The sequence below is a fragment of the Geotrypetes seraphini genome, chromosome 1 (assembly GCF_902459505.1).
Source record: "Geotrypetes seraphini chromosome 1, aGeoSer1.1, whole genome shotgun sequence".
In the NCBI taxonomy this organism is placed as follows: Eukaryota; Metazoa; Chordata; class Amphibia; order Gymnophiona; family Dermophiidae; genus Geotrypetes; species Geotrypetes seraphini.
The window spans coordinates 156,068,411-156,089,003 of NC_047084.1; the positions used below are offsets into that span (position 1 = coordinate 156,068,411).

The 20,593-nt window shown below is 43.8% G+C and overlaps 1 protein-coding gene across 6 annotated transcripts in view; it reads right to left on the bottom strand.

Moving 5' to 3' along the window:
- The window catches only part of NR3C2 (nuclear receptor subfamily 3 group C member 2), a 545,520-nt gene that overhangs the window by 55,456 nt on the left and 469,471 nt on the right, over positions 1–20,593 (bottom strand). For all 6 annotated transcript variants that reach the window (XM_033940500.1, XM_033940480.1, XM_033940464.1 and 3 more), the window contains one exon: positions 2,825–2,982. In XM_033940500.1, coding sequence (XP_033796391.1) covers positions 2,825–2,982 — 158 coding nt within the window. The remainder of the gene's footprint in view (positions 1–2,824; positions 2,983–20,593) is intronic.

A 20,593-nucleotide genomic window follows, 5' to 3' on the forward strand; every position in this document is an offset into this window, starting at 1 on the left:
ATCCGTAATGTAATGTAATGTAATATGGACAGAAGTATGGGTAGCAGCAATTTTTATTAGATAGAAGATGTATTGTTTTTTTAAATACTTTGTATGTTAAACTGTCTAGACTTTTAGGTGATATATATATACATTTTTAAATTAAATAAAATTGTCTATCCTAACAAAAAGGTTTACTGCTTTTAAAATAAATCCTTTCAGGTTTTGTCAACTGTTTTTCTACTTCCCCCAAATGACTCCTTCAGGTATTCCCCAATCTTGACAAATTAGTTTTCCCAAACTCTAGGACTGTGACTTATGAATGAGCCATTCCACGCATGTCCTAATATTAGTACCCTAGGGGTCTCTATTGTCACCCAAGATCATGAAAGTATTTCTCTTCTTAGAAGTTCAAATGAAAGTGACATGAAAGCTTTTTTTTTATTTTTATAATGAAAGCTTTCTTCTGCATGTTTATCAGTGTCTCTTCAGGTAAAATTGGATTTCCAATCTGGCTCCTTCTCAGTCAAGCTCTCTGCGTATGCTGATGATGTCCTCCTCTACATCAATCCTAACTCCCTCATCTACGTTCTGGAACAAATTCGCCTCTTTTCCATCATTTCAGGCTATAAATTAAACATCTCTAAATCTGAAATTTTACCTTTAAATTGTATTGATATTCAAACCGATTCTTCCACTTATGGCTTCATCTGGTCTCCCACCAAAATTAAATATCTTGGCCTATATTTTGGACCTTCTCTTGAATCCACCTTACAACTAAATTCCAACTTCATCTTCTCCATCATTCAAACATGTACAAATAGATGGTCTCCCCTCAACCTCTCATGGTGGGGCAGATTGCATGATGATCACCCCCAAGATAAATTATATTCTCAGTATGCTTCCTGTTCTCTTTCCCCATTCGGTTTACTCTCACATTGAAAAACTTCTGGCAGACTTTTTGTGGAATGGTAAACAATCCCACATCGCATTACGCAAACTAAAATGCCCTCGTGACCAAGGAGGTGTCAATTTTCCCAGCTTTCATGATTATCATATAGCCTTCTTGATGTCGCAAGGTTCTCTTTGGCTAAATAACGATTCTTCTTCTATACCTTCCACTTGGCTACATCTGGAACATTCCTTTGTGGATCTCTTCTACCTTCACAATGCGCCTGCCTTACCTCTCCCTACCTCAGTCAAATTGAATCCCATTCTGCTTAGTACTTGGCAAACAATCAATCATATAGACTCCATCTCGGATAAAAAATGGGCGGACTCGCTTCTAGCCCAGCTTTGGAACAATCCCAAAATTAAAATTAATAAAGAAGTAGTGGTATGGAAATCGTGGCAACATCGAGGAGTCTGGAACCTTGATCACATTGTCTCTGCGAACAAATGGATATCCTTCTCTGACCTTATGGCCAAATTTCATATCTCTCCTTCTCAATACTTTCATTGGATTCAACTACATCATTGTCTCAAGACGACTTTCTCTTCTCTTTCTTCTTTACACTCTCTTCCGGATTTACATAACATGATACTCTCCTTCACCTTAACTAAAGGACAATCCTTCAAATGGTACAAGTTCATTCAATCTAAATGTTACCAACCACTTCCTGATTCCTTAACCAAATGGGACCAACATTTACAATCACCATTCACTATCCATACTTGGATGACTCTTTGGCCTCGATTGATAAAGTCTCTTAGATCAGCTTCACATATGCAATCAACATTATTCCTTTATCATAGAGCCTTTTGGACTCCTAGTAAAACGGCCAAACTGACAAGGTCTTCTGACAGCTGCTGTTGGACTTGTAAACTCCCGGATGGCTCCCTGCGTCATATGCTATATGATTGCCCCCATATTATGGCCTTTTGGACCTCCATTTGGTGTGTGCTTACCAAACTTTTTAATATTTCTGACCCCTTTTCATTTGTTGTGTTAATTACTGGCTCATTAACCTTTACTACACATTTATCCTTACACCATGACCGCTTCTTAACAATCTTACTATTTATTGCTATTCAGATTATATTCCAGAATTGGAAAGACTCCACAAAACTTGATTTCACTCATTGGTGGAACTCTGTGTGTCTGCATATTAAATTTGAACGTCATATCGCTGAACGCCATAACTCGCTGTCCTCATAAAACAAAATATGATCTATTCTAGTAGATCATTGTAATTCTGACCTTTGATTAACTACTTTTTCGACCACTTGATTGCTTAATTGATGATTTGATCTTCTTGCAATGTTTCTTGTTTACACTTTCTGCTTGATCTTCCTGATTATGTGCATATCCTTTTCCTCAATGATGTACCTCTTTTTAACTTACTTTGTTTCCTTTGTAATATTGTAATTCTCCTTATGCAATACTATATTGCCTGCTCATACTTTTAACTCTTGGATTGGCTGTATAACTCACTTATTTTGATTTTGCCTATGCATAACACTCTCTTTTCGTAATTCGATATACTCGACTAGTGTTACCATTGTCTGTTCTGTGCTTCTTCGTGAGCATAGCTCTATTATATTTTCTTTTACTCACATAAAATCAATGAAATATTTTGAACAAAAAAAAAGAAAAACAAAAACAACCTGCCTTTCATTTGGCAGCCTTCTTGTTCAAGTCCTCAAAGGCTCAATTCCTCCCACAGTATAGTTGCCTATTTGCATATAACACTGCACTTTGAGCTCATCTTTGCCATAAAAGTCAACATTTCAATCAAAATGATTGGGGATGCTAAACTCAACACAAGTGAATGTTCCCTGGTCACAGTAATGGAGTTTGCAAAAGCACCCATAAAGCTGGCACCTACGATCTTACTATACTTACATCGTGCATGGAGTCCAGAAGCTTTGTCAGTTGGTAGAACCGCTGCCAGCTTTGCCCCGTGCTGTTAGGTCCTTTTGTCACAATCTTCCGAAGTTCTTTGATGTAATTTGCTCTCATTTCTTCAAATGCCACATGACATTTTAGTCCATCCCTAGGTACTGTGGGTGAAGGACAGAAAATGTATAATTGAATGCACTTTTCAATTTTTATCTCTCCGTTGTAGATAGTAATGAAAATCTAGTGCCTTTACCCCCTTTTACGAAGCTGCATTAGGTTTTTTTTATCGCCGGCCGAGGCAGTATTAGCGCTGACGTTCATAGGAATTCTTTGGCGTCAGAGCTAATATCACCACAGCCGGTGATAAAAAAAAGCCTAACGCAGCTTCGTAAAAGAGGAGGTTAGTCTCTTACAATTCAATAGTGAGGGATCTATGAACATTTCTAAAACAATGCAACAGTCTTTGGAAGGACTGAAGCAATTCATCCAAAAACAAACAATTCAGCTAAAGAGATATCTATGACACTATGCAGTCTATACATGTAAAACATTTATATTCCACGAATAGAAACATAGAAACACGATGGCAGATAAAGGCCAAATGGCCCATCTAGTCTGCCCATCCGCTGTAACCATTATCTCTTTCTCTCTCTGAGAGATCTAACGTGCCTATCTCAGGCCCTTTTGAATTCAGACACAGTCTCTGTCTCCACCACCTCTTCTGGAAGACTGTTCCATGCTAAGGTACTGTCCTTAAGTGGATTACAAAACACAATATCAAGGTAGGAAAAGCAAAAACAAAAAACCCTCTTCTTTAATGCTAAAGTGCACTAAGGTTTTGCATGTAAAGCACATTAACAACAAAAGTTAAGGCACATTAGGTGCAAATCCTCTGCAATAAATGCTAGAGGTATTCCCAGTATTTTTGAAGGAAAATAATAATAATAACAACTTTATTTTTGTATACCGTATTACCATGGAAGTTCTATGCGGTTAACAGATGAAGAGACTGTACATTTACAGTGAAGTTACAATTTTTCTTTTTTTTGGTATAGCAACATTTACATTTTCAGTGACGCTACATTTACGGTGAAGTTATTTTTCAGCTAGGTTACAAATTGCAGAGAAGTTACATTTGCTGTAAGTTACATATATATAGCGGAGTTCATACAGTAGTATTACATACGGCGGTGATAACATACTGCGGTGTTCGATAAGTCAGAGCAGAGGCATTTAGTATGGGAGGTAACAAAGAAGGGGTGATTAGTTGGATAGCAATTAGCTACAGGTTTTGTGGTGTAGTTAACTGCACTATATTACTTGACATGTTAATACTGAGTTTCCAAAAACTACAGTAGAGGTTATTTTCAGGGTTGATTTATTTTTTTCATGTACAACAATCATCTCTCCCTTCCTCTCCTCTACCCCAATTCTTCCTCTGTCCTTTCTTCCCCCCATGTGCAACATCTTTCCCACCAACCCTCCCACCGCGAGACCAACATACCTCCGCTCCAAACAGTAGCGGCGGAAGCACTCTGAATAGGCTGCTTTGTGGCTTTCCCCATGCTGCATCACTAATGATATCATTAGTGATGTGGCAGAGAGAAGGCCCTGGCGGGGGATGGGTGAATGGGTGAGAGGGGAGGAAAGATGCTGCACATGAGGGAGGAGAAAGCTCTGCCGCCGGCGAATTGGGCAGCACTATTGTGAGGGATTGAGTCGGGGAGTGTCGGGGACATTTGGGAAGGGCTTTGGGGGTTGATCTAACTAGGGCTTATTTTGGGGGTAGGACATATATTAGGAGCACCTTTAAAAATCATGCTAGGTCTTATTTTCGGGGAAACATGGTAGTTAATTTGTGATAGCAACCTCTGTATTAACTGCTAATGCTAATGCAAAAACTGCTATTTTGGGGTGTGGCAATTAGCATGTGCAAAATGTTAATGTGGCATTAATGTATGTAATTCCCACACTAAACAGCTAAGATCCCCTTTTATCAAACCGTGGTAGAGGGTTTTACCGCGTTGAAGTGTTTGCCTCGCCAGCCCACAGTAAAACCCTCTACCACGGTTTGATAAAAGGGGCCCTTACTAAACAGGAGCCTCAGGGTTGTTTTACTAAGATGCACAAACTGATTTTGCATGCTCTAGATGCTAAGAAGCCCAGTGGAATAAAATGGGCTTCTTAGCATTTAGTGTATTAGTCACAGAGCATTGGGATGGTCCTGAAGGGTCCCTGAAGATAGCCAAGACAATGGCTCGGTTGTATCCGATGGCACAGGAATGTCAGCAGATATTCACTCAACCTAGGTGAATTCCATGGTAGCACAGGTAACCAAATGCATGTCCCTACCTAGTTAGGGAGGTGTGGTATTAAAGGATATGCAGGATCAAAGCATGGAAGTGATTCTTAAAAGAAAATTTGAAGTGCTAGCTTTGGGAATCAAAGCAGCTGCAAAAGTTTCCTTTGTGACACATGCCTGTCATACCAGGTTATGGGGGCTTACGCTGGTGGAGGGTGAACTTTTGCCCTAGCTTCTATTATCAGGAGTGGATTATGGGGCCGATGATCTCTATGACATCATCAGAGACATAAGCAAAGTCTCGGCTTATTCTATCTCTGTCTGCAGAATGCCCTGGATCAGGCAATGGGAGGGAGATTCCATTTCCACGGCTATCCTCTGCAGAATTCCTTTCAAGGGACAAAAGTGGTTCAAAAAGGGACTGGATGATCTCATGGCAACGTGGCAGGTTGTTTGTCAAAACCTCTGCTTGATAGCAGATTGCAAACCTTGAGAAGCTCTGGGCAATCTAATTTTTATGGTTCCAGGTACTTTTGGTAGTACTCAGGAGGAGCCTCCTCTCAAAGATCCTACCAGGAATCAAGACAGAGATTCTCAGAACCCAGGTGGAATCAAGCTTCCAGTTATTGTCCTGTTTCAGCCTCCAAGAAAGCACAATGCCGCCAGGTCCAGAGCCGTTTTCCTGAAGATAGGGGTCAGTTCTGGAGTATGTGGAGACCTAGGCACAAATCTCATTAGACCGTTGGGTTCTGGAGATCATTCAGAGCGGTTACAAGCTCAAATTCACCCAACTCTTAATGGACTGGTTTGTGGACTCCCTGGTGGGGCGCCCAGAGAAAGAAAGCAAGGTCGTGGCTACAGTTCAGAGGTTATTAGAAATTTAGGCCAGGGTTTAAGTCTGGATTTTCTAAACGGAAAATCTGGTAACCCTAAAAAAGGTGTGAGCTAAGTGCAAGAGAAATAAACAAATGAAGGCTCCATGGTGCGACCTCATCTGGAATACTGTGCTCAATTCTGGTCTCCTTATCTCAAGAAAGATATAGCGGCACTAGAAAAGGTTCAAAGAAGAGCGAACAAGATGATAAAGGGGATAGAACTCCTGTCGTATGAGGAAAGACTAAAAATGTGAGGGCTTTTCAGCTTGGAAAATAGATGTCTGAGGGGAGATATAATTGAAGTCTACAAATCCTGAGTGGAGTAGAAAGGTACAAGTGGATTGATTTTTCACTCCGTCAAAAATTACAAAGACTATGGGACACTCAATGAAGTTACAGGGAAATTTTTAAAAACCAATAGGAGGAAATATTTTTTCACTCAGAGAATAGTTAATCTAATCTAATCTAATCTAAACCTTAAGTTTATATACCGCATCATCTCTGGAACGCGTTGCCAGAGGATGTGGTAAGAGCGGATAGCGTAGCTGGTTTTAAGAAAGGTTTGGACAAGTTCCTGGATAAAAAGTCCATAGTCTGTTATTGAGAAAGACATGGGGGAAGCCACTGCTTGTCCTGGATTGGTAGCATGGAATGTTGATACTCTTTGAGTTTTGGCCAGGTACAAAGGACCTGGATTGGCCACTGGACTACTGGGCTTGATGGACCATTGGGCTGGCCCAGTAAGGCTATTCTTATGTTCTTATGCACTGCAGCCCAAGAGATACTGGTTCTGATGGAACTGAAAGCCAAAAGGAGCAGGAGGTAAGCGCCAAATCAAGAGCAACAAAAAAAAAAAAAAAACCTGATAAAGAAAATTTGCACTAACAAGCTTACAAGAAAGACCACAAAAGGGGAATTTGATCGTAATGCCAAATTCTGGAGGTCTGCTCAAAGACTCTGATGTGATTTATTAAATGTAGAAAGGTTTCTGGCTAACTCCCAATACCTACACGATGAGCAAGATATTTAATCTGCTGTTTCCTTCACAGCCAAATGAAATGCTGTCTTTGATGCGGTCATCGCACACATTTCCAAATACACGGCATACTCTCTTTTTGAGCACATGCCAAAATTTAGGGGATGTGAGATTTTTTTTCGTGGGGGGGTGGTGGGAACAGTTGTAAGTAACTCTGACGATATAGTCAAGACTACTTAAATGACAGGGCCAAAGCTGGTACAATGTGGAAAAAAATAAAAATTTTTGGAAAACGAGAGCATTAGAAGCCTAACAATATTTTGATATTGTTTTAGAAATGCCAGAGTTAGGCAGAATGCTTCACCAACAGAGATCCTATAGGTTGGGATCTGGGATTTGCAAGTGTTTTTCTAAAATGCTGGTTGTGGTGTTTAGAAAAATACACATACGTGTATATTCAGCACTATTATCTCTGTAGTGAGTGGCGATGAATCTACACAGACTGCTGACCAGCACAGGCTAAAGATACCAGTGCTGCTTAGCTCCTAGCTGTATAGGGAAATGCATGTAGGGAAAAAGAACCCGATGTTTACTTACAAAATGGGGGGATCACCGCTAGGGTTGAGTAACCTTGAAAGAGACCTGGGAGTGATGGTAGACACATCATTGAAGGCGTTGGCGCAGTGCGCCACAGCCTCAAGGAAGGCAAACAAAATGTTGGGCATCATTAAGAAGGGTATCACGTCCAGGACGAAGGAAGTCATCCTGCCACTGTACCGTGCAATGGTGCGCCCGCACCTGGAGTACTGCGTCCAGTACTGGTCACCGTACCTCAAGAAGGACATGGCGGTACTTGAGAGAGTCCAGAAAAGAGCAACTAAGCTAATAAAGGGTATGGAGGAACTCTCATATACTGACAGACTGAAAAAGCTGGGGCTTTTCTCCCTGGAAAAGCGGAGACTTAGAGGGGACATGATAGAAACCTTCAAGATCATGAAGGGCATAGAAAGAGTATACAGGGACAGATTTTTTAAATTAAGGGGAACCACAAGTACAAGGGGGCACTCAGAGAAATTGAAGGGGGGAAGGTTTAGAACAAACGCCAGGAAGTTTTTTTTCACACAGAGGGTGGTGGATACATGGAACGCGCTACCGGAGGATGTGATAAGCAGGAGCAAGCTACAGGGCTTCAAAGAAGGTTTGGATAGGTACCTGGAGGACAAAGGGATTGAGGGGTACAGATAGGAGTAGAGGTAGGTTATAGGGAGAGGATTAGAGGCTGTAGAAAAATTAGACAGGGGCACTGTTCAGGCAATTAGGCCTGATGGGCCGCCGCGGGTGCGGACCGCTGGGCAAGATGGACCTCTGGTCTGCCTCAGTGGAGGCAACTTCTTATGTTCTTATGTTCTTACATAATTCGATTTAGGAGAGCCTTTTTATTATATTAATCCACATGGGTATACAGATAAATTATTTATTTTAAAAATTTCTTCTCCACTTAAAAACTAAGGTGTCCTTTTACTAAGGTGCCCTAGCCATTTTAGCGTACGCTAAACGCTAACGCCTCCATTATCGTCTATGGACGCATTAGCGTTTATCGCGCGCTAAAACGGCTAGTGCACCTTAGTAAAAGGACCCCTAAGTGGATAACAATAAAATATACATATTTAGATACATACAAACATAACAAAACAGTATCATACAAGTCCTTTTACTACTACTATTAATTATTTCTATAGTGCTAGCAGACGCACGCAGTGCTGCACACAGTCACGAAGAATAAGAAAACAGTCCCTGCTCGAAAGAGCTTACAATCTAAACAGGCAAAACAGACAAACAGGACATCATGGATACAGTTAAGGGGAATGGTTAATCTACTGGCTGGGTTGGAGGGCAGAGAGGAGTACAGGACAATCAAGCCATTACATTACGTTAGAGATTTCTATTCTACCAATGCCTTGCGGTTCAAGGCAGATTACAAAAGAATTACAAAAAAGGTATTACATGAAGAAGATATCTGGTAATTTCTAGAGGAGATGAAGAGTAGAGGTTGCTTTGGGGAATTGGGAAGGTATTGGGGAGTGGTATTGGGAATTGGTAAGGAGCTAGCGGTATTAAGTCGTTTGCAGGAATTTCTTGAAGAGTAAAGTCTTTATTTCTTTTCTGAATGCTTTGTAGTCTGAGGTCATAATTAATTGATTGAAGATTTGGTTGTTGAGTTTTGCTGCTTGTGTGGCTAGGAGGCCATCATATAGTTTTTTCTGTTTGACTTTGATTGGAGGGTGTGTGAATGGAGTGTGGGTTTTCCTATGTGTGGTTGATGTAGTTTGGACGAGACGGTTGTTTAGGTAGGTTGTGCATAGTGACATCACTGATGAGGTTGGCTCTTATTGGTGGAATGAGGCATTATGACATCACAATCTCAGCTCTGATTCTCAAAGACAAACAGGGGAATGGTTAATCAGCAGGCTGGGTTGGAGGGCAGAAGTGTAGCGTTAAGGATTGAAAGCTACTGTATATAAAAAGGGTCTGCTTTTAAACAAGGGAAGGGGCTTGATGGACAAACTCAGGTAATTTATTCCAGGCATAGGGGGCAGCTAGATGAAAGGAACAAAGTAAAATAGTTTTCACAATATTAAGGTGATAAAAAGCCTTAACAAATAAAAAGACTTTTAGTTGCTTTTTAAGACATTTTGTCCCAACATAATCTCAAGTATCCATCAACAGTGAATTACAGAAGTCCAATACCTTGTACCACAGTTCGGAAATCAGTAACAGGCATCATAGGTTGCACTCTGGATAATCTTAATTGAAAAAAGCTCCTTTAATAACATGCATAATATTTATTTAAAACATTTATAACCTGCATATCCAGCATCTATGTGGGAAACAACGATACATGCATAATTAAAACAAAACTCAACACACATAAAATACAGCTTACAAGCTGAAACCAGGGCCCTAAAAATAAAGCCAAATAACTGCCAAATTACATATTAGCCAGTCTTGAAAAGGCCAATTGGAAAAAAATAAGCTTTCAAACTTTTCTGGAATACCAAAAAGTCAGAAATTAGACGAATGGAATCTGGAATTGAATTCCATAATGAAGGTCCAGCCACTTGAAACATTCAGGATTAATTTACAACTTTAGTGACCGAATGAAGTGGGGGAACAACCAAGAGGTCTCTAACTTGCGATCTCAAAGAGTGACCAGGTACATATGTCTGCAATAAGGAGGCAATCACCTTAGGCAACATGTCACAGACAGCAATAAACAAACGGATGGACAAAGGGGACCCCATAGACATCGTATACTTAGATTTCCAAAAAATCCTTCGACAAGGTAACATAGAAACATAGAAATAGACAGCGCAATATTATGATATTCTCTGCCAATTTCTGTACTCTGTTTTTGTTACATGATGTACATTTTTTCCTTTTCTTCATTATTCAATAAATAAATTGAACTAAAAAAAAAAAAGAAGTAGACGGCAGATAAGGGCCAAGGCCCATCCAGTCTGCCCACCTTAATGACCCTCCCCTACCTTTACCTTGTGAATAGATCCCACGTGTCGATCCCATTTGGCCATAAAATCAGGCACGCTGCTGGCCTCAATCACCTGAAGTGGAAGACCATTCCAGCGATCAACCACCCTTTCAGTGAAAAAGAATTTCCTGGTGTCACCGCGCAGTTTCCCGCCTTTGATTTTCCACGGATGCCCTCTTGTTGCCGTGGGACCCTTGAAAAAGAAGATATCCTCCTCCGCCATCATGCGACCCGTGAGATACTTGAACGTCTCGATCATGTCTCCCCTCTCTCTGCGCTCCTCGAGCGAGTATAGCTGTAATTTATCTAACCGTTCTTCGTACGGGAGATCCTTAAGTCCCGAGACCATCCGGGTGGCCATTCTCTGGACCGACTCCAGTCTTAGCACATCCTTACGGTAATGTGGCCTCCAGAATTGCACACAGTATTCCAGGTGGGGCCTCACCATGGATCTATACAATGGCATAATGACTTCAGGCTTACGGCTGATGAAACTCCTGCGTATGCAACCTATGATTTGCCTTGCGTTGGATGAAGCTTGCTCCACTTGATTGGCAGGCTTCATGTCCTCACTGACGATCACCCCTAAGTCTCGTTCTGCTACTGTCCTTGTTAGGATCTCGCCATTAAGGGTATAAGTCCTGCATGGATTTTGGCTACCCAGGTGCATAATTTTGCATTTTTTGGCATTGAAGCTGAGTTGCCATGTCTTAGACCAGCTCTCCAGTAAGAGTAGATCATGCATCATATTTTCAGGCATCAAATTTTTATCCATTGTGCTTTTGCCCACTACATTGCTTAGTTTGGTGTCATCTGCGAATAATGTTATTTTACCACGGAGCCCTTCTGCCAAGTCCCTTATAAAGATATTGAATAGTATCGGGCCCAGGTCCGAGCCCTGGGGCACTCCACTGATCACCTCCATTATTTCAGAGGGGGTGCCGTTCACCATTACCCTTTGAAGCCTACCTCCAAGCCAGTTCCCAACCCATTTCGTCAATGTGTCGCCCAATCCTATAGAACTCATCTTGCTTAGCAACCTGCGGTGAGGTACGCTATCGAATGCTTTGCTAAAGTCCAGGTATACAATGTCCAGGGACTCCCCAACATCTAGCTTCCCGTCACCAAGTCAAAGAAGCTGATCAGGTTGGATTGGCAGGATCTCCCCTTAGTAAATCCATATTGACGGGGATCCCGTAGGTTCTCCTCATTCAGGATCGTATCCAATTGGTGTTTGATTAGAGTTTTCATTAGTTTGCTCACTATTGATGTGAGACTCACTGGCCTGAACGCCTACTACGGAAACTGAAGAACCATGGGGTGGAAGGAGAAGTACACAGATGGATCAAAAATTGGTTGGCGGGTAGAAAGCAAAGGGTAGGAGTGAAGGGCCACTACTCAGACTGGAGGAGGGTCATGAGTGGTGTTCTGCCTACTACCTATGGAACATATCTGTTCCTGAAATATCTAGGTAGCTGACCCGTACAACTCTTTCTCCTCAATAACTGTTCCCTTGAGCTGTTAATCTCTAGCTTCCACCATGTTAAGCTCAATCTATTTGTACCTCTTTTAATCTTTGTAAACCGCACAGAACTTCACGGTCCTTTGGTATATAAACTGTTGTTATTATTATTTATAAATGATCTAGAAATAGGGATGAAATGTGAAGTAATAAAATTTGCAGACAACACCAAACTATTTAGTGGAGTTGGGACTAAAGAGGACTGTAAGGATTTATTAAAGGAACTGAACAAATTAGAAGAGTGAGCGATGAGATGGCAGATGAAGTTTAATGTAGAGAAATGTAAGGTCTTGCATGTAGGAAACAGAAACCTGATGTACAGCTATACGATGGGAGGGCTGGCAATGGATGAAAGTAGCCTAGCAAAGGACTGGTGGACAAAACAATGAAGCTGTCAGCACAGTGCGCAGCGGCGTCTAAGAAGGCGAACAGATTGCTAGGTATTATCAAGAAGGGTATCACAACCAGAACGAAGGATGTTATCCTGCCGTTGTATCGGATGATGGTGTGCCCGCATCTGGAGTACTGCGTCCAGTATTGGTTGTTGTACCTTAAGAAGGATATGGCGATACTCGAGAGGGTTCAGAGGAGACCGACACGACTGATAAAAGGTATGGAAAACCTTTCATACGCTGGAAGATTGGAGAAACTTGTGCTCTTTTCCCTGGACAAGCGGAGACTTAAGAGGGGACATGATAGCACAGTTACTTACCGTAACAGGTGTTATCCAGGGACAGCAGGCAGATATTCTTGACTGATGGGTGACGGCACCGACGGAGCCCCGGTACGGACAATTTTAGAGTGATTGCACTCTAAGAACTTGGAAAGTTCTAGTAGGCCGCACCGCGCACGCGCGAGTGCCTTCCCGCCCGACAGAGGCACGCGGTCCCCAGTTAGGATAAGCCAGCTAAGAAGCCAACCCGGGGAGGTGGGTGGGACGCAAGAATATCTGCCTGCTGTCCCTGGATAACACCTGTTACGGTAAGTAACTGTGCTTTATCCCAGGACAAGCAGGCAGCATATTCTTGACTGATGGGTGACCTCCAAGCTAACAAAAAGAGGGATGGTGGGAAGGTTGGCCATTAGGAAAACAAATTTTGCAAAACAGATTGGCCGAAGTGTCCATCCCGTCTGGAGAAAGCATCCAGACAATAATGAGATGTAAAAGTATGAACTGAGGACCAAGTAGCAGCCTTGCAGATTTCCTCAATAGGCGTGGAGCGGAGGAAAGCCACAGATGCTGCCATAGCTCGAACTCTATGGGCCGTGACAGAACCTTCCAGTGTCAGTCCGGTCTGAGCATAACAGAAAGAAATGCACGCTGCCAGCCAATTAGACAACGTACGTTTAGAAACAGGACGTCCCAATTTATTTGGATCAAAGGACAGAAAGAGTTGGGGAGCTGATCTGTGGGACTTAGTACGCTCTAAATAGTAAGCCAGAGCCCGCTTACAGTCCAAAGTATGCAGAGCTTGTTCTCCAGAATGAGAGTGAGGTTTCGGAAAGAAGACAGGCAGAACAATGGATTGGTTGAGATGGAATTCCGAGACAACCTTAGGGAGAAACTTTGGATGTGTACGCAGAACCACCTGTCATGATGAAAGACTGTAAAAGGTGGATCAGCAACTAGTGCATGTAGCTCACTGACCCTCCTGGCAGAGATAAGAGCAATAAGGAAAAGTACCTTCCAAGTGAGAAACTTGAAAGGAGCGGTAGCCAAAGGTTCAAAAGGAGGCTTCATTAAGGCGGAAAGAACCACATTGAGATCCCAGATTACCGGAGGGGCTTTGAGAGGTGGTTTCACATTGAAAAGACCCCGCATGAATCTGGACACCAAGGGATGAGCCGAGAGAAGTTTTCCATGAACTGGCTCATGAAAAGCAGCAATAGCACTGAGGTGGACTCTGATGGAAGTAGACTTGAGGCCAGAGTCAGACAAAGAAAGAAGATAATCTAATAAGGTCTCCACTGCAAGGGAAGTGGGATCATGATGATGAAGAAGACACCAGGAAGAAAACTGTGTCCACTTCTGATGGTAACATTGCAGAGTGGCCGGTTTCCTGGAGGCATCCAGAATGGAACGAACGGGCTGAGACAAAAGAGTATCATGAGAAGTCAGCCCGAGAGAAACCAAGCTGTCAGGTGCAGAGACGGAAGGTTGGGATGCAAAAGGGTCTCCTGATGTTGCGTAAGCAGAGAAGGAAACAGTGGAAGAAGGAAAGGCTCCCTGGAACTGAGTTGAAGTAGAAGGGAGAACCAATGTTGCCTGGGCCACCGTGGAGCAATCAAAATCATGGTGGCTCATTCCCTCTTGAGCTTGAACAAGGTTCATAACATGAGAGGCAGAGGAGGGAAAGCGTACAGGAACAGATTGGACCAATCGAGGAGAAATGCATCCGCTGCCAGACGGTGAGGGGAGTAGAGTCTGGAGCAGAATAGGGGCAGCTGGTGATTGTGAGGAGCTGCAAAGAGGTCTATCTGAGGAGTGCCCCACTGAGCGAAGATGGACTGAAGAGTTAAAGGATCGAGTGTCCACTCGTGAGGCTGGAGAATTCTGCTGAGCTTGTCCGCTAAGGAATTCTGTTCTCCCTGAATGTAGATAGCTTTCAGGAATAGTTGGTGATCTGTGGCCCAAGCCCAAATCTTCTGGGCTTCCTGGCACAAGAGGCGAGAGCCTGTCCCACCCTGCTTGTTGATGTAGTACATCGCAACTTGATTGTCTGTGCACAGCAGGAGGACCTGAGGAAAGAGAAGATGTTGGAAGGCCTTGAGGGCATAAAACATCGCTCTGAGTTCCAGGAAATTGATGTGATGTTTCATTTCCTGGGCTGTCCAAAGTCCTTGAGTTTGGAATTCGTTCAAATGAGCTCCCCAGGCATAAGGGGAGGCGTCGGTGGTGATGACAAGTTGATGAGGAGGTAGATGAAACAGAAGACCTCTGGAAAGATTTGAGGATATCAACCACCATTGTAGAGACTGACGAAGAGATGATGTCACAGATATGTATCGTGAGCAAGGATCCGTCGCTTGGGACCACTGGGTAGCTAGGGTCCATTGAGGAGTGCGCAGGTGAAGACGTACGAGGGGTGTGACATGAACTGTGGAGGCCATGTGACCCAAGAGTATCATCATTTGCTTGGCAGAGATGGAACGTTGTGGAAGCACCTGCTGACATAGAGATTGAAGAGTTTGAAGACGGTTGGACGGCAGGAATGCTCTCATGAGGACTGTGTCCAGCACAGCTCCAATGAATTGAAGTCTCTGAGTGGGGATGAGATGAGATTTGGGTAGATTGATCTCGAACCCCAGAAGCTGTAGAAACAGGATGGTTTGGTTGGTGGCCAGGAGCACTGTTTGAGATGAATTGGCCTTGATTAACCAATCGTCCAGATAAGGAAAGACTTGAAGGTGGTGAGAGCATAGAAAGGCAGCCACCACAATCAGACATTTGGTGAACACTCTTGGAGAGGAGGCAAGACCGAAGGGCAGCACCTTGTATTGGTAATGACAATGATTGATCATGAAGCGGAGGTACTGTCTGGAGGCCAGATTGACCGGAATGTGAGTGTATGCCTCTTTGAGATCGAGGGAGCATAGCCAGTCGCTTTGATGGAGAAGAGGATAAAGAGTTGCCAGAGAAAGCATCTTGAATTTCTCCTTGACCAAGCATTTGTTGAGATCGTGAAGATCTAGGATGGGTCTGAGATCCCCTGTTTTTTTTTTTTTGGGGGGGGACCAGAAAATAACGGGAGTAGAATCCCTGCCCCTTCTGATCTAGAGGAACTTCCTCTATGGCGTTCAGGAGGAGGAGGGATTGAACCTCCTGAAGAAGGAGAGAAGACTGAGAGGTGTTCAAAGCAGACTCTCTTGGCAGACTTTGTGCAGGACGTGTCTGAAAGTTGAGAGAGTAGCCGTGGCGGATGATGTTGAGGATCCACTGATCCGATGTGATGTTCTCCCAACGGCTGGTGAAACAAGACAGACGTCCTCCTATGGGTCGAGGGAGATTGGCAGATGGTGGAATACTGGCTATGCTTTGGAGAACCACGTCAAAAGGGTTGAGTAGAGTTTTGTGGTGGAGGAGGCTTCACCTGTTGCTGCTGGGCTGGCCGAGGTATTTGTCGCTGTTGCTGACACTGACGTCTAGGCTGTTGAGTAGCCGGTGGCAAGGGACAGGCAGCATAGCGGCGTTGGTAGGCAGATTGTTGGCGAAAAGGCCGAGCAGGTGGAGTCTTTTTCTTAGTCTTCAGGAGAGTATCCCACCGAGTCTCATGGGCAGACAGCTTTTGTGTAGTGGAATCCATGGACTCTCCGAAGAGCTCATCACCCAAGCAGGGAGCATTTGCTAGGCGGTCCTGATGATTTACATCGAGCTCTGAGACTCTGAGCCATGCCAACCGACGCATGGCAACAGACATAGCCGTGGCCCTAGAAGTCAATTCAAAAGTGTCATAAATTGACCGAACTAGGAACTTGCGTAACTGGAGAAGGGAGGAAGAACAGGCATGAAATGCAGATTTCTTGCGGTCAGGGAGGTACTTTTCAAAAGCAGCCATGTTTTGAATGAGGTGCTTTAAATAAAATGAAAAATGAAAAGCGTAGTTCCCTGACCTATTGGCTAACATGGCATTCTGATATAAACGTTTGCCAAATTTGTCCATGGCTTTTCCTTCTCTGCCAGGAGGGACTGAGGCATACACACTAGCTCCCGCTGATTTCTTAAGGGTGGATTCTACCAAAAGAGACTCATGCGGGAGCTGAGGTTTGTCAAAACCAGGAATAGGTATAACCTTGTATAAGGAATCCAATTTACGAGGAGCTCCTGGTACAGTCAGGGGAGTCTCTAAATTTTTATAGAAAGTCTCTCGTAAGATGTCATGGAGAGGGAGTTTGAGAAATTCCCTTGGAGGCTGGTCAAAGTCCAGAGCATCAAGGAATGCCTTGGATTTCTTTGATTCAGCCTCCAAGGGAATAGAAAGAGATTCACACATCTCTTTTAAGAAAGAAGTAAAAGATGTGGAATCATGTTTAGAAGAGGGATCAACAACAAGTTGATCCTCTTCATCAGAGGAACACTCACCTTCAGAAAGAAAGGGCTCTTCAGAATCACCCCATAAATCAGGGTCCCGAATCTGAGAGCCACGATCTCGAGACTCCGGCGTGGAGGGTTCCAGGTGTCGGGTTTTGCGCGCCGACTTACCCGACCTCATAGATACGGTACCAGGAGACGTAACCTGCTGTGTTGGTACCGAGGTCTGCACCGCCTGGTGATGAGCTCTCGGTTCCGGTGCTAAGATTGGCATCGAAGTCGAGGAGGTAGTGTGACCCGGTACCGACAAAGTGGATGCCGATAAAAGAGGGCGCTCCACTGTCGGTACCGGTGGCTCAGACCGGACCGGGACTGGAAGGCTCGGTGTCAAAAGTGCGGGAAGGAGTTGTTGCAACTGCTCCTTAAGTTGCACTTGCAGGACAGCAGCAATTCGCTCATCCATCGAAGGCACCGGTATCGCTTTTTTCTTCTGCGGTACCTGTGGTGCTGCTCTACGCTCCGAGGATGAGGACCCCGATGTCGAGGGGCTCACCTCAATAGAAGCGGAGCGCTTCCGTGGACGCCTCGAGGTCGGCAGGACTGGACTCGCTGCTACTGAGACCGGAGGACGCTCCAACGGGGAAGGCTTCTTAGCCGGCTTACCTGTAGGGTGCGACGCCGGCGCGGTATCGCGCGGTGTCGACGAAGTAGGTGCCGACTGAGATGGGGCCGATGTCGGTGCCGGTGCTGCGGAATCAGACATCTCGGCGCCGAATAACAATCGCTGTTGGATCTGGCGATTTTTTAGAGTTCTCTTCTTTAAAGTCGCACAGCGGGTGCAGGTGGACGCTCGATGGTCAGGACCAAGACACTGCAGACACCAGTTGTGCGGGTCTGTCAGTGAAATTGGTCGAGCACACCGCTGGCACTTTTTAAACCCGGGTTGAGGGGGCATGAAAGTGAAAACGGCTTCTGCCAAATCGAAGGCCGAGGCCTCGATGATGGCAACAGGCCCCGCCGGGGCGAAGCGAAAGAAATGAAGAAAAAAACGAAAGTTTTTTTTTTTTTTTTAAACTAAAGAAAAGAAGAGAAATAAAGAAAACTTTATTTCCAAAAGGGGTTTACGCGAGCGGGAAGATTACAAAAAACTCTTTCAACGGCCGTTGAAAGAAACGCGTCTTCTTAGCTCCGCGGAAACTAAGAAACTGGGGACCGCGCGCCTCTGTCGGGCGGGAAGGCACTCGCGCGTGCGCGGTGCGGCCTACTAGAACTTTCCAAGTTCTTAGAGTGCAATCACTCTAAAATTGTCCGTACCGGGGCTCCGTCGGTGCCGTCACCCATCAGTCAAGAATATGCTGCCTGCTTGTCCTGGGATAAAGAGACTTACACGATCATGAAGGGCATAGAGAAAGTGGAGAGGGACAGATTCTTCAAACTTTCGCAAACTACAAGAATGAGAGGCATTCAGAAAAATTTAGAACCAATGCTAGGAAGTTCCTCTTCACCCAAAGGGTGGTAGACACCTGGAATGCGCTTCCAGAGGGTGTGATAGGACATAGTACGGTATTGGGGTTCAAGAAGGGATTAGATGATTTCCTGAAGGAAAAGGGGATAGAAGGGTATAGATAGAGGATTACTATACAGGTCCGGGACCTGATGGGCCGCCGCGTGAGCGGACTGCTGGGCATGATGGACCTCTGGTCTGACCCAGCAGAAGCACTGCTTATGTTCTTATGTTACATGAAGAAAAACATGGTACTTCTCGAAAAGGTCAAGAGAAGAGTGACTAAAATGGTTAAGGGGCTGGACAAGTTGCCATACAGTGAGAGATTGGAGAAACTGGGCCTCTTCTCCCTTGAAAAGAGGAGACAGAGGAGACATGATTGAAACTTTCAAAATATGAAGGGAATAGACTTAGTAGATAAAGAAAGACCGTTCACACTCTCCAAGGTAGGGAGAACGAAAGGGCACTCTCTAAAGTTGAAAGGGGATAGATTCTGTACAAACTTAAGGAAGTTCTTCTTCACCCAGAGAGTGGTGGAGAGCTGGAACGCTCTTCCGGAGTCTGTTGTAGGGGAAAACACCCTCCAGGGTTTCAAGACTAAGCTGGACAAGTTCCTGCTAAACTGGGACGTTCACAGGTGAGGTTGGACTCATTTTAGAGCACTGGTCTTTGACCTGGGGGCCGCCGCGTGAGCAGACTGCTGGGCATGATGGACCACTGGTCTGACCCAGCAGCAGCAGCAATAGTAATATCTAAGAAAAAGGATCATTTAAATTAAATGATTAATTTATGGAGCATGTATGGTTGGGAAGACTGGAAGGACCATTCAGGTCTTTATCTACCGTCATTTACTATGTAAAAGGAGTATCCATGTAAAAAACTGTACATTGGCAGATTGATGTGAAGGATTGGCATGTGTTGACTACTCATGAGCCTTTTAGAGTTGATACCTCTATAGTAGGAATTTGTCCAAACATTTTTAAAAAACCATCTACATTAACTGCTCTTATGTGTTCCAGAGCTTAACTATTCTCTGAGTGAAAAAAATATTTCCCCGAGTTGGTCCTTATGTAGTGATCTAGTGTCTGCTAAGGCAAGAGCAGTCCCCAATCATTCCTGCCCTTTTTTGTGCCATCACTGAAAATGGCACCACTGGGAGTCATGTTTCCATATAAGGAAGCATGTGCTCATATGTTATAAAGACACACAGGCACCTGTGTAGTTTTATGAAATAAGACCCCTTCTTGTCCTATTAATCTAGTCACCTTGTTATACAAGTAGCCTCTCGGGGTACTTTTATAAATTATTTTTTTCCACATTTTAGGCCACATGCAATGACATGATGGTATGTACTGTTGGAAACAGGATACTGGGTTTGATTGACCTTTGGTCTATCCCCGTATGGCAATTCTTATGTGCCTAACATTCAATTAATGTCAATTATGAGCTGCTGCGTGCCAATTATCGGCACTGATTAAGCCTATTAATTTAGGACCCCTTTTATGAAGCCACGTTAGGCTTTTTTATTGCCGGCTGTGGCGGCAAAAGCTCCGATATTTATAGACTTCCTATGAGCATCGGAGCTAACATTCCTGCAGCCAGCAATAAAAAAGCCTAACATGGCTTCATAAAAGGGGTCTTAAATTAATAGGCTCAATCGGTGCTAATAATTGGCATGCAGCAACTCATAACTGACAAAATAAAAAAGTTATTTGTATTTCCACGGAGATATTCCAAATGTGTGCAATTGTTATAATCTCTGACTAATTGCAAAAGTCTCTGGAGATATTTGTTTCTTTTTCGTGGTATTGAAAACAAACAGTGCTGCCCTTGCATTACAAAAAAATAATAAAGCAGCAGTGCAGATTTAACCAAATATATACTTTAAACTAAGAAAAACTCTTTCAAAGAGCCTTCAGAAGCGGCACTCAAACAAACAACTCTGTTGCTCGAGTTTTCATCACTAAGCTTCCTCATCGGCTCAACATTATATATATCTATCTTTGTGAATATCTCA